Raw genomic sequence first — 18,702 nt, forward strand, 5'->3', positions numbered from 1 at the left:
ATAAATAAGCAGAGGTTATGATTTAATCCTTTAGCCAGAGTACTCAAAAATTATTCACATGGTATTCTTATTGGCTGATGGCACAAAGTAACTGGTTTTTAAAGATGCTAAATGTACAAATAGAAGTTCAAAATGCTTATAAACTGGTTTCTCATTATTCTGACTACACGTGCAGTTGGCAGAACTGTGCTCACATCCCACGTCTCCTACAGGTGCTTACCAGTGTGATCAGCCACATGCACATTCAGCTTCCTTATTGGTTTGCAAACCATTCTCATGGACATTTACATATGCATTTGGATGCCCTAAATATCTGCGCCAAACAGTTTAATATGTAAAATTAGCACATGAAAATTCTACTGGAATATCACTTATCATTACTGGTATGTAAACTATACACTTCTTCAAGACATACAGGCTAATCCTTCCCCTCTTTTAGCACTGGAAAAAAAATTAAAAAATAAAATAAAAGAAGGAAATGTCTAATAATGATGATAGTGAAGCACTGGAATAGAATGTCTGATGGTATTAGAGAATCTTCACCCATTTACTGTCTATTCAAGTCCATCTGAACACTTATCATCCCTGCTCCAATACATTTTGTGCTCTTAGTATTTCTCTCCTCAGGTGATTTCTCAGTGTTTCTCATACTAATCATAAGAAAGGGATACCTACATAGATATTTTCATGGAAGATCAATGCTGCAAGCTGCTGAGCTAACAGAAGATGTGCCTGGGAGAAGGCAATAGGCAAAAGCACGGAAATGCTTTGCTTAGCCTTATCTTTACCTCCAACTCCTTGATATACCTTGCACTCTGATCACAGCAGCTCTGGCAATATACTCTACTCCCTTCCAATCCCAATATATTCTGTAGCTCTCTGCTTGAGAATCACACAGACACTTGGAAGAATATCCCTCTAGCTGATCCCTAAGATTACCTCTTGAGATTCTCCCAACCAAACATTAATATAATTCCTTTCTTTCATTAAATATAAAGACCTTTTTTTTTCTAGCTGGTGTGTATAGTACAAATTGGAAAATTCACAAGCTGCAAGTTTTGCCCCAACCCTAGTTTTCACACAGTGCTCGAAGAATCAGAACACAGGCAACATTAAACAATATCAGATTAGAACTCCTTCTTGAATTCCCACTCAATCTAATGAAATCCTGTTCATGGAAATGAATTTCTCTACATCACCCTATTTAATTCACACAACAGAGAAGAAGTAGTAAACAAGGGACTTGCAACTTGCCCTTTTCCTTAATATCAGAGCAGATTGCACATAACAAAAGGGCCAAGGCTGCATAATAAAAGATAATGCCAAACCATTTATACTTTGCATCGATATTACAGAATTGGAAGGAATTACATCTCTTGAGGCACAGTCATTCTTGGAGCTTCCTTTGGATCAGTGCAACTCTGAAAAACAGTGCTGATTGGCCACCAAACAGCAAGCTATTCCAAGAGCATTAGCCCCTGTAGTTTTTATAAGCCATTACATTCAATAAATAAGGTGTTAGTAAACTGAAGGAGAATTTTACAGATGAAATATTACCACATCAATTTAAATACAGGGCTAAGCTGACTTGACAGCTGGTCTGAAAACATTGTTTCAGTTAAGGGTGGGAAGAGAGAATAGCTAATCTCTCAATCACCAGACAGATCCAGACAGAAGTAACACCAAGGTGCCTCTTTTCAGCTGGCAAGGCAGGTAAGTTCACAAAGTATTCCTGAAATTCTAAGGATTTTGTTGTGTCTGGACAGTGCGCACTGTGAGAGTCCACAAGATTTCAGGCACTCTGGAGTACTGCAGGATCAGCAAATATTTTATTATTTTAGTGCTTTAAAATATTAACACACTACGCCCTGAAAACCCCGTTTCTGTTTTATGCATTTCAGAAGGCATTTTTCAGGCACTGTAGAGTCAGATAACTGGCATACAGTAATGACAAAGCTGTTCTTTAATTTATACCGTTGTCTCACCTACCTGTTAAGGTCAGACAGAACACTGGCCCCTGGACACAAGCCAGCAGCTCTCCACCACCCCAATTATGCATTGTGCAATGTCATTGTCATTTCAAAAAACAGTGTATACTTCCAAGAGGACTTCAGAAGAGTCAATGCAGGTTAAAACATTCCCTCCCCAATCCCACCACCCCATCCATTCTCCACCCCAACACCTCCTCCTGCACACGCACTTCTCCCTTCTGTTTATTTTTTGTTTTAAACACACTAAGCAAAAATTGACTTTGGCTGCTCTTCCTGAACTCTGAAGTGTTTGTGTAGATAAGAGTCTGATAATACGTTAGAAGAAAGTTTCATAGGTCCCTTTTCTCCTGGCAGGTAGTGACCAAGGCCAGCCATGCACTGAGGTTTCTTTCCCTCACAGCAGTATTTTTCTGGCTTGCCTGCTTATCGAACTAGGCCACTTTTGGAATTTTTATTACATCTGACTTGGAAAAAATATTTCAGCTGAAAGATACTTGTTTATCTACAGTGCTGGGGGAATACAATGTGTAAATCCACCTACTGCCATCCCAAATGTGGTGTTGGTTTTTAAAGCAGCTATATTGAGCCTTTCTTGGACTAAGTAAAAGAGGAGCCGATCTGAGCTCCTTTTCCTTTATGGGAAATATATTAAGAATGCTAGAAATCACACACTATAAAAGAAGTAAGATATGCCTCCAGAAACAATTGGTCTTTAGAGGACAGGACAGGACAAAAATAGCCACCCTTGCTTCACAATACTTCTTAAAATGGACATACTCCTATTTTCATATCACTACTTTCCTCCACTAGAGGTTGATAGGAAACTGGAAGGCACTCATTCTATTCCTGGATAAAAAGAATTATGAACACTCCTTCCACACAAGGCATTTTCTGCTGCTACAGTGATCTTTTTTTATGTTGTTGTTTTTTTTGTTTGTTTGTTTGTTTTTTGTTTGTTTGTTTTGTAATAAATATTAAGCTCCACATTGAGCTGTGCTGTGCTCCTAATTGTTTATCTATGCTTGTCAGGACCTATGCTATATCCATGGCCATCAGGAGATGGTATATGGAAGTAGGTCCAGACAGAATCATTTAAAGTATGACCTTAACTTAAATCACAATTTTCAGTGAATCGCTGAAATTGTAGATTTAGTTGTGGTGTCTCAAGATGAAGTATTTAGTGGCAATAGTGGCTTGAGGTGTTGATATTTGTCTTCTGTAATCTTCCTGCCCCAGCATTACTGCACTCCTTTTTTCTAGAAAACATGTTTTGTCTAGCCACATGGTTCCCTATACTGGAGGCCTGCTCTGACTTAAAACTTAGCCAGAAGAAAACCTAGGATCTTTTTTCAAGTAGATGAGTTCCCAGATCCATTTCCAAGTGCAGCTGCATAAATAATTGGGCTGGCACAATTGAGGGGGTGGTATGCCACAGAAACCAGCAGCAGGTGGCACAGGAGGTGAGGTTGGGTCAATATTGCTGCCAAACACTTGGCTTTTGAGTATACAGCTTCAAGTCTAGTCAGCAGTTCATGTATATAATTCTCATAGCTTCGGACTGTGTGTACTGGCAGGAATGAAATTGGAACACACTGCAAAATGCCACAGCAAACTTAGGTAAATTTGCAGCTGGCCTGCTTGCACTGAATGCCATGCTATGGTTGTAGTGATAACAGTGACATAAACGTCTCAGTATTAAACCAACGGCGTACCAATAAACCAAATTTAAGTTAATGCTTCCTTGCATATGTTTAAAGAGCAGCCACAACTTTGAATGACTACAGACACTTCCTTAAACACTTGTCTTCAGCTTGAAAGATATTTATGCTTGCAAGATCTCCACAATAAGGCCAGACTTAAACACTCACCCATTCTGTAGCCCTAGGATATTCAGGTGAAGGTGATTCCAAATTCAGATATGCCATCCCTGTTGTAAAGAAAAAGAAAAAGAATTATTTAAAGAAAGCTTGCTGAAAACATGATTCTTTCATTAATATAAAACAATGCCTAAAGCATAAAAAAAGCCTTGGGATAAAATATCCTACAATCAAAAACCATAACAATAACATCTCCCATTCCAGTAAAGAGCACACAGTCCCTGAATACCATGCAACAGCATCAATTGCATTTTGAAATTTTGATTTAGAAAACTAAGCAACCTGGCATGATTTGAACACAGATTTCCTTGTATCTAATGCTGTGAAATTAAAGCCAGCTCTGCAAGTGCAATTTTATTTTATTAACATCACATTATCCATAAAAGTCTTTCCAGTAACTATTTCCCTATTAGCTGTTGCTTGACCTAAAATTGTTAGCTGTAAAAAAAAAAAAAAAAAAAAAAAAAAAAAAAATTCAGGGCTGTGATTACTGTGAGCACTAAGGACTACAGTGCCATCCAGTGGTAAAATGCTCTTTAGAAGCTTTCTTACAAATTTCTACTTCTACTCAGTGCTGCCATATAGAATATTAGCCCTAAACACATTCTGCAAAACCCACGAAGGCTGAAAAATATCAGAAGCAGCAAAATATGCATGGTTGGAACACAGATGCACGGCTGGAACATAGATAGCACGTAGATATTCCTTCTTTCCTCTACACACATTTCTTAAAGCTAGTTTAGTGCAAACCGATGTGCTTTGAAAAGGTTGTTCTCACTCTCTTTTATGAGGCAGTGAGCACAGTTTTTATTATCCTGGTCCTGCTGGCAGCATTCAGGTTATCCAATCATACAAGACTTCTCTTTCCAAGTAGTACAGAATAAGCCTGATAGCTAACCTAGCAGCTAGTCATGAAGAATCACCTATACTGCCACGCTCCACATAACACATTTTGCATATTTGCTACTTAACTCATCAAATTTCTTTGAACCATGCAGAACAAAGGAAGGATATATGTCTTTTTTTTTTTTTCAGCAGAGCAAGTAGCAAGATCCAACCCTTTCTTTTTTCTTTTCCACTGTCAGGTTCTAATGGACAGTACCAGCTAAAAGCTGAAGCAGAATATATTGGGGTGAAAATGCAATGTGTCCCAGCCTATACATGTTGGAATTCTTTGGGGATTTGAAGAAGTATTATTTTGGGAATAGGCCTTTGTCTCTAAAGTGCAAAAAGAGCTCTGTCCTGAGATCACAGAACATTTTCAGTTACTTAATCCTCCGTTATTACAGGGATCTAGTAATGTGTTGGTTTTTTTTTTTATCTCCCCTGCCATTTTCCTGCAATGCTTTGCAGATTTTGCAACTTCTAGTATTTTGCAAGGTGGATCTTAAATTTCATATATGCTGTTAGGAAATATTTTGCTGCTGTGGATGTATGTGGAGAGTGTAATTTGAGGACTAAACATCTATTAAATGATTGCACACATTTGTAGGGGTCAGAGCCCAGATCCAAGTGGCCCTTTTCAGCCCATATTCTTGACTGGAATATATTTAAGACCTTTGGTTCTACTGAGACAGGCATCCCAAAGCATGGAGCCTGTAGAGTCAAATTCAGCATTAGTTAATACACATTGTACCCTTTGGCTTCAACTGAAAATATAAATCCATAAACCAGAGATTAATTTATCCTCATTACACTGCAAGCTAAAACTGGAAATGTCATGAAAACAGACCTTCTCAACAGATCTCCCAACCAGTCATTCCTACTACCTATTCTATTCTGTCCCAATTATCATTACATAGTACCATATTTTCTAAAAATAAAAAAAAAAAAAATGTTACTGCTTCCTCTTGAGAAGGAAATAGTTCAGAATTCACTGATAAAAAACTTACAGAATGAACCAAGTTACGCAAGGGATGATTTTCCATGTAGGTGCATTTTAGACCAAAATATTTACCACTAGGAAAAGTGCATATTCACAACGGAGAATGGAAGGTAACAATGTAGAAAGTTAAGTCACACAATTCTTAATAATCTGCCATCAACTCTTAAAGCAGTTTTCAAAAAATACACTAACAGCCTAAAGACCTAAAACAAAGGGAAAAAACAAAAACAGAACTTTACTTACTACTTGATAAAATGGCTCAATGGTGGTCTTTTCATCCTGCTTTCATGCAGAGCCTAATTTAAAAGGGGACAGCTGATGCATGAGACCCTGCAGCACTGGCGCAACAATAATTTTGAACTATGTTTCATATTTTTCATAAAGTGAAAAAACATGACCATAGTTACCATACAAAAGACTACAAAAATTGTTCCAGTACTTGTTTTGGAGCAGAAAAATGACCAGTTACAACATGCTGCTGTGCTGCAGTCTCTGCATCTTGTTCTTTCCCTCCCACCCTACCCATCTTCCCTTCCTTCCTGTTTGCCCACGGTTTATAAGCTACAACTATTCAGATTCTCCAAGGAGAAGGCTGAAATTTATAATCAGAGGCATTATAATGAGAACATGGGGTATGATATAATTATCATTACAGAAAGCAGTTCATTTCAGAAAGGAAAACATTTGTTTCCTTACACGACCAGCTCTGCTCCTACCCAACTGTCCACAGCAATGTCTCCAAAAGGACACACCAACTAAGCAAACAATTAGCTATTTCCTTAGCTCTATATAGTATGAACCATGGAAAAGAGTGACACCAAGCGGTTTCTTTGACTAGTGCATGTGTTTCTTAATGCTACAAGTATTTTTCTCTCTCATAATCCTCTTTAACAGAAATCATTTCAGGGCCAGGTTGAATCACTAAGGTTTGAGAACTGGTAAGAGCCATGCAACGAGTTAGGTTAAGGCAGGAGGGCACCAAGCTCTGTGTCAGTGTGTGAATCACGTCACGACATGCTGAAGTCATCCCTCTGAAACTCAAATCAGCTCAGCTGATCCCTGGTTCCACACGTACAGACACCCTGGTGACAAATCTACCACCACCATATGAGAGATGAGATCAAAACCCGGTGACCTTCCCCAGCTCTGAAACCAGAGGTCTGTGCTGGAGCACGTAAAGCATTTTAGCCAGTGGATGGCACCTTCCAAAATATTAACATGCCTGTGCTGTCACCCAGTGAGCTCTATGAGAATGTGAACCACGTGTCAGAAAGCCCATTTTGCTTTTAAATCGTTTTCATTTTTAATTTGCCATTGGAATTTATTTTATCCTTTTCATCGCTGTTATCCATGCTTGTTTTCCAGTCTGCAGCTTCCTTTGCCCCTGACCCAGCCCAGCTCCTAGGTCCGTTTGGCCCAAGCTGCTGTGTAAAGGCGCCCACGTTCCAGTTGTGCTCCATCTGAGGCCATGTCCATGCACAAACCTACGTGGAGCCAACCCCAACAGCCACAACTGCTCTCTACCTGATTAGGGAGCCACAGGTCTAGCAATGCACGCCACTTCCATGCTGACCCCTTCCCCTGTCATTCCTGGAGGAGCTGATTCTCTCTGTAGGACAGGGTACCTAGAGGTTGTAGAACCCATGTGCCTCTCTGCTTCATAGCTCTCCTTCTACCAAGACCTTCAGTACACAACACTACCTCTGTTGCCTACAGATGCCTCGCTGCAATGGGAACACAGTGGTTCTGTAGCATTTAGGGCTTAACGCCATCTCCCATGATCACAGTCCTCAAGTGCACTGGAGCAAAGATTTTTGGCATTCATGTATCAAATGGATTTTTCTGCTGCACACTGATGAACTGTGATTTGCTTGCTCACACTCTTGTACTCCCACTATCTTCTGTTTATCTCCTCTTCAGCACAAACTCCAGCCTCTAGGGTATTATCTGTTCTCATTAGGAGGCAAGGTCAAGTGGACCACTTCACATGGATTAGAACTCACAGGAGGGCTTGCTCTGCAGTGAAGCAATGCCACTGCTTCTAACGGGTTTCAGGAAGAAGCTGTCCTCATCAAAAAGATGCCCAGCAGATTCTCTACTAGATTATAAGGTCTCTTAAGTAATCAGCCTAAAACCTGGAGTATAAAATTCTCTACCTGACCTCTTTGCATGCACAAAATTACCCAGCTTTTGACAGAATTACAGCATTTCTCTTTAGTCTAAGCCTTCAACTCACAAATAGGTTCTCTTCACTTACATTCCTTGAGGTATCTGAAAACATACTCAAAGCATCAGCGGTGCATATTCAGAAAACACAGACAGGAGCTGTGGGTGGGAATCCCCTTTCAACAAATCCCTCAGCCGTTAGATCTCCTGCAATACTGGGATGTGGCAGACCTGCATTCAGCTCTTGCCTCTGCCTGGGGAAACGCAGCTTTCACAGCAGTGTCCTAACCATGAGGTTCTGTAGTCTGGTGAGGAGAGCCATTAGCCTTCCTTATCTTAAACTGTTTTGCACAGATTAAAGACCCACAAGCAGCAGGACTAAAAGCTGAGCCTCCTTTCTGTCCTAACACCGGGACTGCAGTAATTTTCTCCTCAACCCATGTCGATCCTAACTTCTCTCTTTCTACAAGAAAAAGTGATCTGGCTTTTTCACCTCACTACAGAATATTTCATAGTTTCTACTGCTTCCAAGTGTAGCCTTTCATCCTGAATCTCCACTAACCATACTATTTTTATCGAGTTCAATTCTTAACCAGTTACCTCTCCAGGGAACTTTAAAGGTAGCTGAGCCTGAATATTAATTTCTGTATGTAAGCTTAGTATTAAAAAAAATGCAAGCTTTACCATAGAAGACACACAGAGGTAGAAGATACCAGGCTTGATCCTGATCTTGCATACAGTTACGTAAATCAAGAATGATTTTATCACTGTAAAGCTGATGCTAACATCAGAACAAAATCAGGAGCAAAACAGTCTACACCACGTGACAACATCCAGTTGCACTGGATTTTGTTTGTGAACCTGCAGGTTCTTCAGAGTACTGAAGGGATATTATGTGAATCATTAGAGCCTTGTGTGATGTTGTAATATTAGCAAGAGCAAAATCAATGCAGAAACGAACTTTCCACAATAACATTCCCAAATGCTTAACTGAAACAAAAGAGAAAACAAAAGGAATGCCCAAGATGTAATACCAAAAGGATGCATTAGAGGATGAAAGTCTGAGCTCTGTTTAACATGAGGTTATGTTTCTGCTAAATAAAAGGAGATGTTAACATAGAATAATGGAACAAGGATGTACAGGCAACTGCATAAAGCGTGTTGAATGTGAATAAATACTCCCCAGTTGTACGTTGGAGATACAGCCTGCTAGAACTGGCTTAATACAACTATAAAGCTGTATTCAAAAATCAAACAGTGAAGAAACAAAATGTATCATATTTGCCGACAGTTTAATTGGGATTTATGACATTGGGCACTTTAAACTAGGCCATCTCAAAATGCTGAATATTGTTAACAGAAATGCAAATTAAAGACTTTAACGTGATTAAGCTGAGTATGTCATTTTATGGGCTTCAAATGAAATAAAAATAATAGAGTTAGTTTCATTGTTCTGTTAATGTTCATTTTAAGCCCAGGCTGCTTCACATTATTTTGTGGGTAGCTAGTGCCTAGCGTATATTAGGGACCATATAAAAATTACTATTAATCCCTACAACTGTTTTAAAAAAAAAGGGAGGGCGGTCTCCCCAACTCAGCAGGAGGAATTCTAGAACCTTCCAGAATCTTCTACAGACAGAATGCACTTGATGTTTTCATAAGGTGGCCTTATGTGCCCTTTACATTGCTGTAGCAGTACAAAATGTCAAAGATTTGAAGCTTATTGTTTAATATAAACTAGTATCCAACTGTACATGGTGAGCATCCCAGTTTGGGGGGGAAGGGGCTTGCTATGGATGTCATTGCATGCAATTGTATGTAAAAATAAAGCCAAAAGGATTCAATAGCATGCAAGCCAGTTATCTGTGCTTTTCTGAAATATGACAATGTATATCACTGCTGCAAATTGTTCTTTACCTCTTTTGTACAAGCATATATATGCAAAAGCAACTGTTGACAATGTGGTCTATCCCCTCCAAAATTTCCAGTTGCGTAGCAAGAACTTTCACTGAACCTGACTGACACATTGTAAAGTGTTATTGGTCACACTTATTGCAACTGTGATAGACTGAGCATTTATGTAAAAAACTACCAACTTCTATAATCTCTTATTTTTTGGGTTACTCTGCAAAATCTACAGTAAAATATGAATTTGTTCGGGGCAATATATGAGTTTTTGTCATTCAAGACAATTACTGCTGTGACAAGAGTACACATTTAGCAGAACATACTGCTGACTGACTGAAGAACCTGCACTGCTTATATTTATTACACCCGTTCAGGTGACATAAGCATAAAAGACTCTGTGCTATCTTCCTTTATAAAATGTTTACACATTGCAGTAATTCAGTTGCATGTAGCTATAGCATCACAAGCTCCAACCTGTTCTGGGCACAATCAGGTTTACACCTGCATGAACGATGGCCATCCACGGGCATTGCTCTCTGGGGACCATATGAATACTTACCTTTCTGTATGGAGTCACTGAAACACAGCAAGACTCCCCAGATATGATCATAATTCTTAACCTTGAAATCACAGGAAAAAGGGAAAGCAGCAAAGTTGCTAAATTTGTCTTTATCTCCCCAGGTCCAGAAGGTTAAAAATTCACCACCTGTTCTCAAGATAAGGATACTGCCTCACAGCAGACAGATTAGGAGAGAAGATGCAGTCCCCTATCCAGTGCTTTTAGTGCCCTGAAAATCAATCTCTCAACAAGCAGAAACACTTTCATTCACAGGGCTAACATTGCATCTGCCTAGTTCCAAAAATCAGGTCAAGAGAAAGCAGTAAGAAAGGCAAAAAAAAACTTTTTAATACCACCTGCTAATGCCTCCATTCTATTGTAGCACGTGATTAGAGAATAATGTTTCATTGTTTATCTAGCTTAAACCATTTATCCAATTAAGCTGCTTTCTGTAGCTTGCCTTTACTGTTGGCATTCCCATTAACCCTTTCCCCAAATTCTGGGCCGCGCAGCTCATGTCTCTGACTAGTCCTCTCTTCCCAGAGAGCATCCGTTTGCCCTTTAGTAGCCCATTAAGCAAGGCTCAAGTAGGGTGGCACTTTGGGGCTGAACACTGAAACACAGTCTTCCAAAGACTCCGGTCAAATGATTAGGAAAAGCAATGGAAAAGCTTCTGCTAGCAGGAACAGCCAAGTGGTGCAAGGGCTGCAGCTAAGGGACGAAATACCTCTGTCTTCAGTGACATTGATATATCCTGCCTGTTGAGAACCCTACCACTCTGTCTTAAATCCATATTGTGCCTAGGGGATTTGTGAGCACATTCACTTGAAAAACATCTACCACACAAACCCCCTATCTCATTTTGGGTCAGCGCTGATGCTGCAGAGACACCAGGTACACCAAGCCTACACCAACCCTCAGAAGCAACACGGGCACAAAGCCTGAGAAACAGTAATCTAATAAACAGAAGTTGGCTGACATGAGAAGTAAAATTCCTCACGTTGGAAACGAAGCGGGCTCTAGCATTACGCGTGGGATAACTGTGTCCGTATGTTTGGAACGCCTTGTCTTGACCTCAGGAAGAGCACGTTGGCTCCCCAGTACCAGACGTGTAGGCTGAGGCTTTACTCAGTGTTGTGTTTTAGGGTGGGGTAGGATGGCAAACGTTTACCTGCTGGGACAGGACGTGGATAGTAAAGGCCATTTCTGAGTAGGAACGCGAGAACAGAGGACAGGTGACTGAAATCCATTCTGATTTTCTCATGGCACTCATTCCTTCAACTGACAGCACCCACCTCAGCGTGCAGCCTGTGTAAGAGCAAATAACAACTCCTCCATCTCCTGAACACACACAGAGCTGCCTCCAGCCCTCCAGGTCAGGGCACACCGGGGCTCAGCACCCCCAGCACGGCCACCTGCCCGGAGGGGCTGCCCCCCTCACAGCCCCTTCCCCGGGGGGGCGACAACTTTTGGCGGGCTCCCTGCCCGTCCTCCCGCACACGACCCCGGGGCGCTGCCCGCTCCCCTCACAGCCCTGCGGGGAGCGCCCTACCTGGCGGGGCAGCGCCGAGGCACCCGAAATCACCCCTTTTTGCCTCATTTTGCCTGATTTTTGGCTCCTCGTCGCCTCGGGGGGGAGAAAGGGGGCGGCGGGGACAGCGGCCCTGAGGCGAGGAGGAGGAGGAGAAGGAGGAGGAGGCGGCCCGCCCCGACCCACCCTGGGGCGCTCTGGTCTACCCTCGCCCCCTCTCTCCCCCCCAGCCCCCCGGCTGCGGTTGTGGCCGCCCCGGACATCGCGTCGCCGGGGAGGGCGGCGTAGTTCCGGCGGTGGAGCGGGGAGGAGCGGCGTGCCGAGCCAGGCGGCGGCGGCCTCGGCAGCAGCCCGGAGCCCGGGGAGGCAGCGGGGTGCTGCTGCTGGGGGGCACAAGGGGGTGGTGGTGGCGGCCGGGCCGGGCAGTGCTCGGCGTCCCCGCCATGGAGATGGAGAAGGAGTTCCACCGGCTGGACCAGGCCGCCAGCTGGGCCGCCATGTACCAGGTGAGGGGCAGCCGGCTCGGCTCTGCCCCGCGGTGCTGGGGGGGGGGGGGGGGGGGGAGCGCTGGTCCCTCTGCCTGTACCCGCTGCTGAGGGCCGGGGGGGCTCTGCGCTGCGTCTCCCCTCGCGGCTTGCCTGCCCTCCTTCCCCTTTCGCTGAGGGAGGAGGAGGAGAGGAGGCTCCTGGGGGCTCCCCTCTGCCTTACCGAGCGCCTGGGGTCCCCGAGCAGCCCTCGGGGCGCTCCTGCCCCGCTGCTGGGGGCTCCTCGGTGGGCTGAGCGCGGCCCTGAGTGCTCAGCAGCCTTCCAGAGCTGCTTCCTGACCTCGGGGAGCAAAGCCGAGCTCCTGCTGCTTTCTTTAAACAGAAACGATGGCGAGCGGCGTTGCACGCACCTAGGTTTTGGTCGCTGTAATAGCAGAGCAGATCCCCCCAAAATGGCTTGTTAGGGATACTCGTGCAGGGATCTGGTGCTGCTTTTTATTACTTGGTTGATTTAGCCTGGTTGTGACGTTCCTAAAAAGCCGTGTGGCAAACGTTTTTGCGATGGTAAGGTTATTTGCGAACCACGCACAGCTTCGGAGGTGCGGGGACCCGAAGTTAGGCCCTTTGTCTTCAGCAAGTTCTGTGTGCGCTTATCCAAAATGAGGGCTGAGAGAAGACGAAGCATGCTAATGGCTGGGTGGATGTGCTCAGTCAGATCGGGCAGCATTACTGTAAAATCCATTTGAATGCTTAAGCTTCCACATTGCATATTCCAATGAGTTTTAAAATCATATTTGTAATGTAAAACTTGGGCTTTGCATCCCTCTCACTGTATTTCTCTGGCAGTAGACATTAACAAAAAAAAATGGATTTACGAAAATGTAATAAATGAGCTTCAGTTTCAGAATTACTGTAGGCAAGTTTTAAAAGCAGTAGCTTGCAGGATGAATATCTCCAGCAGTTTGGCAATTGGAGAATAAGCATGCAATTTTGAGTATGTTTTTCAGAAAAGCCCATTTTTTGTTAGAGGACTGCATTTCCTGCAGGGTTCCAGCACTTGCTAACTCTATCAGTTGAAAGTCATGTGCATATGTGACGTTATGTTTTTGCTAAACTGTTCTTGACGATTTGGTGTGTTGCAGGCTCAGTGCTCAGGAAATGATTTTGAGTAATATAGCTCTGTAATGGAGGTGGTGTACTGCTACGGGTGCAACTGAGTTACAGAAGTGAAATATGTAAGGAGCTGTAAGATTAATACAGAATGAGGGCCTGTGGCATATTTTCAATGTAGCATTCAGTGATATTTTTGTCCTGCTTTCTTTGAATGATGTGACTCAGTAATCTGCTCAGACTGGGGGACAGAATGAGGTTTGATTGAGAACTAACTTAAAAAAAAAAAAAAAAAAAATCCAGTGATTTGCATCCAACTGTTGACAAGCCTGAGAGGTGGGTTTTTTGTGTTTTATTTTTTTCTTGCTGTTTGTATTTTAAGGTTGGTTAGTAAGTATGTGCATCTACATCATGTAATTCAGTTTCTAACTACATCCTGCTTTTAAATATCAGCTGTTTAAAATGACTTCTTGGCAGATCATGTACATCCAGAAGAACAATGTACTTCACTGTAATCCACGCTTTTGATGTCTTGGCTGACATTAACAATGCTGTTTCCCTATAAATCCAATCTTTGCCTGAAGAATGGAGTAAGTGGAAAAATGTTTGTCATTGGTGCAGTCTTCTATTTCTAAAAAGTCTTCCAAGTTAATTGCACCACAGTTAATTGTACCACTTGCTTCTAGTGCCTAGGTGTTATGATTGTAACTGCTAAAATCCAAAGAAGTTCGGCAGTGTTCTGAATGAAGCATAACACAGTTTACTAACAGAGTCACTTCCTCGTCTTTCTTGGCTAAATTTATTATCGAGAGGGACACTTGTCTGTTAGGACAGAATTAGGGAGGAATTACGAATACACAGGGAGGTGAAGCTAATTGGAAGGATGGCTGCAAGGAGACACGTCTGGGTGCCACGTGACTTTGAAGAGTTAAAATTTTCCAAGCTTCTTTTTTTGGACAAGGGGAAGCTATGTTCGGCTATGATAATGGTACAGTTCTGAAAGAATAAAATTTAAGATTATTTTTTTTAGAGTATAAATTATAACAAGATGGGGACAAAAACATTTCAAAATGAAGAACTACTGTAGGTATTCGTGACGATTCTGCCTTGAGCACTGTATGGTTAGTGGAACTGTTCTCTGGGAAACAGGGTAAATGCAAATGAAGTTCTCAATGTTTTGATTTATTTTTGTTTAAACACCCAGTATCATCCCTTACTTTCATTTAGATTTACTCACTACAAGAACTGTGAGCCATGAGATCTTGTAAAGGTTGTTCAGAGGCCCAATACTTTAAAAGGGTCTGGGTACTGGCCTGCTCTTTTTTTGTAGAAAAGCATACTCAGGTCTCATTTTATTAATTATCTTCTGATCTAAGCATAAGAAATGGTGAGAATGCAAATCTTATATTTGAGCTGCTGACCATTTTCCTTTAACTTACTGTTTTATGGAAGAGGACTTTGATTTGAATGGATAGCAATTTGATATTGTGGTAAAGGTGTGCAGTCTAGAAAACAAATACCTAATGGCAGTTGAATGATACGCAGAGTGCATAAATACCTTTAGGAGTATCAATAGGAATGAAAAGCATTCATTCTGGAGATGTCACAACAAAAAACAGTAGCCCAAAGCTAAGAAAAGCACAGTTTAGGCTTGCTGTTAGAGGAGACAAGATACAGGAAGAAATTTTTGACCAGAACATCAAAGGAATATTGAATCCTCACTTGCTACCAGTGAATTCAATATCAGATTTTAATGGTAATTCTGTATTCAGAAGACTTTAAAAATTTTAGGGGGTGTTTTGGTTTCTAACTCCTCACACACATGATGGTATAATTAGATACTATCTTAAAAACACAACCCTCAAATACAGGTAGAGTTGCTTCTTGTGTTTGTATAAACTAGGTATGTTGATGTTAGTATGTTGGTTAATGATTTTAAGTTTGATGTGTTAATAACATTGAAGAGACCTGTGAATTACTTAGTGATCTAGCATTCAACTAGGGATCCCATACAGAGGGGATGGAGGCAGACTCGACACTGTTGGCTTTCACTGAAACTTCTTTGGGGACAGTTCATACTGTTTTCCATGTAAAGGTAGCAAAATTATACAAAATCCTATGCTGTTTTCTGAGTTACTATAGTAAAATAAGAAAGAACTGGGTATAATCTAGATTTTCAAATATGTTCAGAAATGAAAATATTGAAAATAGTACTAACTGTACTGCTGTGTGTGCTCTGGAAAGCTGAGGTGTAGATAGTTACAGTTTGATTTGAGGCCTGGAAGAGGAATATTATAACTGTTCTCAATTTCTTTATTAATTTTTAAAGTATTTTAAAACTAATATTAACGTGACTGTTGCTATTTTTCCCAAACCTCTCTAAGCTAAGCTAAAGCACTATAAGATATGAAAGTTAATAAGCTTTACCCAGATTATGGGGGAGATGCAGAAAACTGCTGTTGTGTATATTTTGGATATTTCTCTCAAAAAAGAAAAGATGCGGAAAGCTTTTTTTTTTTGTGTAGTCATTGTCTCTGAAACAACATTAATGTAATATGTAGATAGATTTTAAAGTTGAGGGTAACAAACTGTAAAATGGTTGGCCTTGTAGACTTATAATATTGTGGTTGCGTTGTATTTTTAAAGTAAATGAACAGGAAGTTCTACCAGCGTTTTCGGTTTATAAGCTGCAGTGAGAGTTCAGACTGTATGCTGCTGCACGCTACAAGCATTTGTGTTTCTCTTTTACTCTGGTGCTCACAAACTTTAAACTTCTTTGCAACAGATAAACTGTGGCGTGAGCACAACTTATTACAAATGCATCTTTGTGCTCGATTCTGCCAGTTCTTGCTACTTGAAAATGCAGGTCTCTGCATGCATGCTTTGCCACTTCTTAACTTGTGCTATGTTGATTCATTCGAGGCTTAATTTAATTGGCTCTGGTTATGGAAAGCTAGTTTAGAACTGATAGTTGCAGGGAGTCTCTGTTTTCCTACAGCACAGCTAAGGATATCCATGTCTTCCAGTGCTGTACAGCCACTGAATCTTGATAGAAGCATGGGAGAGACTAACGATGACAGAGTAAGTATCTGAGTCTCTGCGGCTTGCAAAGTCAATATCCTCTCCGTGAAAGCCAGAGTTTACTTTCAATTACCAGTGCTGGTATCCTTTGTACCATTGAGTGTGTTCCAGGGCACTCGGCTGCGCTGGTTAGTTGTGCCAGTAACTTTTCCAGGTCAAGTCTCTTTCGTCGGCTGATAGCAAACACGCGATTGTGCAAGTCCCATTAAATTGAGCTACTAAGCAGCTTAGTTTTGCTTGTTTTTCAGACTCCAGGGTTTAAAATCTAAGTACTTGAATCCAAATCTTCGCTGATAGCATCGCTGTAAGTAGAGTATTTAAAAATGGAGCTCAGTGTTTCCCTATTACGGATTACTGTTAAAGGGATGGCATTTGCCAAAATTCTAGAAATCATACGTGTGGACAGTACTTCACCTGCTTCTGAATACCTGAAAGAGTTTCATGTTTTTCCTGTGTTCTTCCACATTACTTATTCCTCTTTCTTTCTGTTTGCTGTAAGGGTATATACATAGAAGGAAACTGACAGTTATGGAGAACGCAGCATTTGCCACATGCCAAGTGATGTTAAATTCAAACAGAAATAGTCCCTGTAAGTAGAGAATAAAATGTGTTTTGTGAGTGGTACACTAAGTATTTTTGAAACTAAAATAACTCTTTTAAAATAATCTGGGTAGGTTTCAATTAACAGTTCATCTTATAGGCAACTAAACATTAAAATGAAATCTTTTCTTGTAAGACTTGCTTTGCAAATGGATGTTCTCTGAGGGCTCTCTTTATCTGGGACGTTCTAGGCTGTGGTTTACACTGAAATATCGCTGCTACTTTCTTGTTAACAGATCACTGTCACCAGCATGACATAATAATCTATTTGGATTGCTAATTTAGCCTCATCAAATGTGAGAGAAACTTACTGATTCCTTAGAATTCAGAATTCATGTATGAATCAAAGTGGACATACTTTAATTAGAAGAAAGTGGAGTAGAAAAGAGAGTCTGAGAAGAAGAAAAAAGTCTGTAATAGCAGCATTAGTTTGAAGTCTTGCTGTCGTTTGTAGTCCAATGAATGTGAGAATTGGGCAGGTTTTATCAGTCACCAGATTTGCCACTGAATTGCTTTTACCATGGTCAAACAAACTAGTTTTTACTTTAGACTCCACATATGCAAAATGAGAACTGTATTCAGTAAAATGTTAGAGAGCTTTTTTTTTTAATAAAAAATTATTTTCATTACACAGAAAGGAAACCAAAAGTGTGCATACAGTATCAGTATTTTGTTATTGTTAATATATGAAGTAACTTTTTAGTATTTTTTTCTTCTTTTTTTTCAATACCTGCAAATTAGGTTAGCGCTGTGTGACAACAACTTAAGCTCCAGTAATGCTTCAGCAATTCAGAATCATATGTGGATTTTCTCCTGTGACCGTAGCCTTCCTTTGCAATTGTGTTCTCTTCAAAAGCAGAGGCCTATTGTCCAGCGTGGAGAAGGATCTGATCTGTGCAGAGTAGTTTTCAAAATGTGAGTTTAGTCAGAGGCTTAGTAGCGACCAGATGGATAAATATTTGAAAATTGAGTATTATGCCACAAGGCTAACAAGTTAAAAAACAAACAAACGAACACCACCTCACACCTATCCGGAGTGGATAATCAGAACTTTCCTGAGTGTAGATTTTTATATATTAAACCCTGCTTAATTCTGTTAGTTTCTGCAATACTGATTTTGAAAAAGGTTAATATAAATTCAGATCTAAGAGTAACATTAGAGGATCATGCCTATGGTTTTATATCATATTCACAGTGTTGATTTGAAGTGTTGTCAGTGTTCAGACGTTTTACTGAATTATGTAAATACAAAACTTTTTATTTATTTTTTTTTATTAAGTATTAGACTATGTTTGTGTGTGCACCTAAACGTGTGTGCTGCATCACTACCTGTCAGGGGAGGGCTTCCCCAATGCACTAAATGTGTGCATTTTTTCCTAAAAGAAACCAGTTTATGAAAATGAAATGTAGTAACAGATTCTCTGCGATGTTCAGAAGTAATAATATGAACTTGATCTAATCTGTAAGCTTTGATGTTTACAGCATTTAACCATTGAGATGGGTTTTTTT

At 40.9% G+C, this 18,702-nt stretch overlaps 2 protein-coding genes across 5 annotated transcripts in view; one reads left to right on the forward strand and one right to left on the reverse strand.

The window, feature by feature from the left end:
- Positions 1 to 12,178, reverse strand: part of LOC113841945 (uncharacterized) — a 172,229-nt gene extending 160,051 nt beyond the window's left edge. For all 4 annotated transcript variants that reach the window (XM_072026615.1, XM_072026613.1, XM_072026612.1 and 1 more), the window contains exons 1-3: positions 11,939 to 12,178; positions 11,558 to 11,694; positions 3,860 to 3,918 (exon numbers count right to left, since the gene is read on the reverse strand). The gene's annotated coding sequence lies outside the window, so the exon portion shown is untranslated. The remainder of the gene's footprint in view (positions 1 to 3,859; positions 3,919 to 11,557; positions 11,695 to 11,938) is intronic.
- A 2-nt stretch (positions 12,179 to 12,180) lies between these two features.
- PTPN1 (protein tyrosine phosphatase non-receptor type 1) overlaps positions 12,181 to 18,702 on the forward strand; it is a 44,709-nt gene continuing 38,187 nt past the window's right edge. The window contains exon 1 of the mRNA XM_027473150.3: positions 12,181 to 12,423. Coding sequence (XP_027328951.1) covers positions 12,361 to 12,423 — 63 coding nt within the window. The 5' untranslated portion in view covers positions 12,181 to 12,360. The remainder of the gene's footprint in view (positions 12,424 to 18,702) is intronic.

Source organism: Anas platyrhynchos, chromosome 21 (genome assembly GCF_047663525.1).
Source record: "Anas platyrhynchos isolate ZD024472 breed Pekin duck chromosome 21, IASCAAS_PekinDuck_T2T, whole genome shotgun sequence".
Classification (NCBI taxonomy): Eukaryota; Metazoa; Chordata; class Aves; order Anseriformes; family Anatidae; genus Anas; species Anas platyrhynchos.